The following is a 4,255-nucleotide window of genomic DNA, read 5'->3' as shown; positions in this document are numbered from 1 at the left end:
ATTGAGGAGAACTCTATGTTGGCAAATAATGTTATAGTTCTAAATCGAAAAAGCAAGCGAATCCCAAAGGTACTAAGATATTTCTCATTCTTTTTATCTCTATAGTTTGTATTAAATATTATCTTTGTTTAATCAATTTATTTTTATCTTATATTGGAGTGAAAAGATGAAAGATAACATGAGGGAAATGAAGAAAAAAGCTTCAAGGGATATAGAGAATCATAATAAATCCAAGGTATTTTGAGTGTATCTTAAGATAAATATGGATGTCTTTATTTTGGTAATTTAACCCTTTTATGATGCTTCATAGGGGATTGAAAACTCCAATGTGCGGCTAGCTAGGAGCCATGCTAAGACACTTGATAAATGCCAATCCTCTCAGGTTATATGTGTTGTGTTTATTTAGTATATGTGTGTATTGCTAAATATGTAAATATAAATTGTTTTTACTAAAATCATTTTTTTGGAATTGCAGAGTATGTTCAGTGAGGTGGATGAAGAAACGATCTTGTTAAAATACTTGGATATTGCTACGGTGGATGAGCTATGTACATCATTAAAATCCACTTTTAACATCATTAATTAAGAGAGATCTCACTTTCACTACAAATCGTATAGAGCATAAAGTGGATGCCATGAGAAAGGCTATAGTACAGTGGTTGGTGGTTCAAAAACGAGTTATAATCAAAGATACAGTCATTGGAAGTTTAAGCCTAGATGATGTTAATGTAGTAGAATAGGGACAATTTGGATTTCACATTATAGTATGCCACTTTTGTATTGTGGACATTGGCAAAAAATCTATTATTCACTTTTACTTTATTAAAATCACTTTTTAAATAAAGTATTCTTCTATTATTATTTATATCAAAGATATAAAAATTTCATTCTATGAGATTTTGTTATATCATTATATGCCACCTATATGCTAAGTTGTATGATAAAGTTACTACATAGATGTTATATGTTAGAATATGGTAACTTTTTCAATGAAGTTACTATATAGATTATTTCTATTTATGAAGTTACTATATAGCAACTTTTTTAGAAAGTTACTATATAGATAGTTATGATAATAAACTTCCTATATAGTAAGCTAACCAAAAAAAGCTTTCTATATAGTAAATTAACTAGAAAAATCTTTCTATATTGGAAATTATATTTCTAGATTGGCAATCTAGATTGGTAATCTAGTAAATTTTGATTTTTCCTATATTGGACTCTTTCTAGTTATGTGGAAATCTAACTAGAAAATTCTCTTTTTTTTCCTATATAGTAAGTGGTTTAGAGTTTCTTGTGATAGCACTTAGATCCATGGAAACAAAGATGCTATTAGTGGTTGGGCTAGTCCCAAGGCCCAAGATAAATATCCAAAAGTGAGAGTAACCCAAAAGGGCACTAATTGGTATCTAGGATTGAGAGCCAAGTGTTATGAAAGGCCAAGAAGAATTGCTTCATCACCTTAGGTGTAGGATACTCTTAGAGGGGCCTTGAGCAAGTAAATCCCTTCACTACTTATTTAGAGACAGAGGGCTTTGTGATTGCTATTACAAATGATAGAATAGAAGTCCTCCAATTCTAGAGAAGAGGTGGACCAACTCTTAGGATACAAAAGAAATTGTTTTTTAATTGTTTGTATGCATGTAATTAAAGGAAGGGACAATGAACCAATGTATCATGGGCTAACTAAGGAAGCTATTCTTATATATGCACAAGTATGTTAGGACCCTTAATTAGAAAACTAAAGATATTGGGTGGGTTAGGTGGAAAGCGAATGGATGGAAGTCTTGATGACCCTATCCTAAGGATGGGTGGACCCAATTAGTTGCATAGCTTTCTATGTGATTATTAATTAGGATTAGAGCAGATCGATCATGACTAGCTAAGTGGTAGGATAGAAACTAAGCAAAGTTATGTTAGGGGAAATAATATGTGGTAGAGTATTGGTTCTTGAGAGAATGGAAAACCAAAAAAGTGCCACAATCTCTACAAACCAATTGTAATGTGAGTACTCAAGAGATTACTAAGTGGTAAGCAAAGTGGTCTCTTTAGGATGGGCATGAGATTGTTGTTAGGATGTTTATAGAAGTATAGGGTGCCTAATTTAGTCAATCCTTATGTGTGGAAACCATGCCGTTTTGTTACAAGGTAGAGTCAAAAACTGCCCATTGCAAATATTAGAGGGGTTAATGAGCTATGCATTTCCCTCAAGAGAAGCGCAATATTATAATGGCAATGTGTTGGATTGAACAGCGCGCTTGCAGTATCTAGGCACACAGCAATCATTATACCTTTAACTCCTAGTTCGTTTTTACAGTGCGAGTGCAGAATTATGAAATGTCCTTTTAGACCTGATGCCATGTATACTTGGCCCATTAGACCATAACCAGGACATAGAAATCACGGAGAGACTACAAATAGCAGACCGGTGTAGAGGAATTGTATACGATTGTACAAAGCAATATTAGAGGGGTGACCGACAGCTAGACTAGTCTAGAGTGGGGATGTGTGTAGAGTATATCCTCCGAGTATGGTATGGCGACGTGACGTATTAGAGATTGGCATGCAAGTGGACACGTGGAAGGGTTGTTGCATTCCATAAAGGACGATGGGTCGAGGTGTTGTTTTGGGGGGTCTTCGTTCTGTGTTCGTGTAGCGTGATAAGCGGGCGGCCTGTATTACAGATCAATCTGATCCTTCATTTGAGACGACAGGTGCAACCCTAGACCAGATCAATCTTCAATCAGTTCTGCAGTAGTAGTTAGTGATAGTGGTAGCTGCAACTGATGGTAGATATCCTTTCAACAGTACGTATTGTAGTGTTAGTTTGCAACTGATCATGGTGTGTTAAACTGTAGTTTCTTTGCAGTAGAAATTTCATAGTACTAGTACTAGCAGTATGTTGCCATTGATGCTTTATCTCCGACCCAACTCTACTGCTTTCTATATCACCAGATTCAGTAGCTCGTGATAATAATCATGGCTTCCCGTGAAGAATTGGATGAGAGGGCCAGGTCTGGCGAGACCGTCGTACCTGGTGGCACCGGTGGTAAAAGCTTGGAGGCACAGGAGCGCTTGGCTGAGGGTAAGAAGAGTACTGTAGATGATATTCTGCAGTTCCAGTGATCCTTGTTTTGCAGGGAGTGATATTGTGCATAGGATAGTGGTTTGAAGCTTACATTAGATGTGCAGCCTAAGAATGAAGACGTTTAGTACTGTAGTGTTGCTTGCTACATGCATGACGTGCAGCCTACTAATCTTGGAGATTTAGTACTGAGCTATGGGTGGAGAGTTTGGATAATCCATGTTATTATGGTGCCATTGCATGTTCACGCACATATTGCTGAAGTTATGGGACCATTTTGTTTCTTTGATCTTGTTTGGATGTGTTAGGGCGTAGTCGAGGTGGCCAGACCCGGCGCGAGCAGATTGGCACGGAGGGCTATCAGGAGATGGGCAAGAAGGGAGGGCTTTCCACCACGGATCAGTCGGGTGACGAGGCTGCAGCTGAGAAAGGGGTGGATATTGACGAGTCCAAGTACAGATCTAGGAGCTAGATAGATTCATCAAAAGCCCTAATTCTGAACTGAGGCGCTAGAGCGATGCACAGTTAGCGAGGGTTACCTTGTTGTGCAGTAATAATTAGGAGCATCTGTGACTTACGTTTACGTTCTGTAATTATAAGTGGGTTGATGATGCTGTAATTATTCTGTATCATGTAAATATGGGCGTTCTTGTTCCGCTCTGATCACCTTCGATCGAAGCTCAAATCAATCAAATTTCTTGTATATCACCTGCCTTAATCTATTTACTTCAATGCATCTTCCGACCCTCTTTAATTCGTACTTGATTACTGATAGCACATTCCGCCATTCTGAATCCTGAATGCCCGCAGGCGTTCCGAGTCGTTTCTGGACGTTGAAGAAATGAGGAAATGGAACGCACGAAAGGCTTATAATAACTGAATTACTATAGTGAATTGCACAATTTTAATACTTAGCATTGATAGAAATGTTTAGCATTGATAGATGAGAATTGTGTTTTACAAATACTCTGGCATTTTCCTCTGAGTTGATGAGAAATCGTTCGAGTTATATGGGCTACTAGCTGGAATGCTCATGCATGCATGCATTGTCCACATGTAGAGTGTTGCAGTATTATAGTTATATTGCTACTACAGTAGTTGGAAGAATGCTTTAATACTTGCGACGTCGTTGTCGGAATCTAATACTTGTAAATACTTGCATTCACATTA

The 4,255-nt window shown here is 37.4% G+C and overlaps 1 protein-coding gene across 2 annotated transcripts; it reads left to right on the top strand.

The window, feature by feature from the left end:
* Positions 1 to 2,628: 2,628 nt before the first annotated feature.
* GEA6 (Stress induced protein) lies at positions 2,629 to 3,807 on the top strand. Of its 2 annotated transcripts, none has more exons than XM_087671704.1 (3): positions 2,629 to 2,714; positions 2,956 to 3,085; positions 3,394 to 3,807. In XM_087671704.1, exons 2-3 carry the CDS (start codon positions 2,980 to 2,982, stop codon positions 3,555 to 3,557), a joined length of 270 nt encoding a protein of 89 aa, XP_087527830.1. In that variant the 5' UTR covers positions 2,629 to 2,714; positions 2,956 to 2,979; the 3' UTR covers positions 3,558 to 3,807. The 2 variants fall into 2 exon arrangements, with proteins under 2 accessions (XP_087527830.1, XP_087527831.1); XM_087671705.1 differs by lacking the exon at positions 2,629 to 2,714 and adding an exon at positions 2,723 to 2,807.
* Positions 3,808 to 4,255: the final 448 nt, after the last annotated feature.

The sequence above is a fragment of the Lygodium microphyllum genome, chromosome 29 (genome assembly GCF_053477565.2).
Source record: "Lygodium microphyllum isolate KBCC chromosome 29, Lygodium_microphyllum_v1.1.10, whole genome shotgun sequence".
Classification (NCBI taxonomy): domain Eukaryota; kingdom Viridiplantae; phylum Streptophyta; class Polypodiopsida; order Schizaeales; family Lygodiaceae; genus Lygodium; species Lygodium microphyllum.
Note: the sequence above shows the minus strand (reverse complement) of the source record. Positions and strands in the feature narration are given on the sequence as shown.

Coding starts and splice junctions, on each gene's coding strand:
- GEA6 (XM_087671704.1), top strand. CDS start 2,980: ATGGCTTCCCGTGAAGAATTGGATGAGAGGGCCAGGTCTGGCGAGACC. Junction 3,086..3,393: donor ACAGGAGCGCTTGGCTGAGG/GTAAGAAGAGTA, acceptor TGGATGTGTTAG/GGCGTAGTCGAGGTGGCCAG.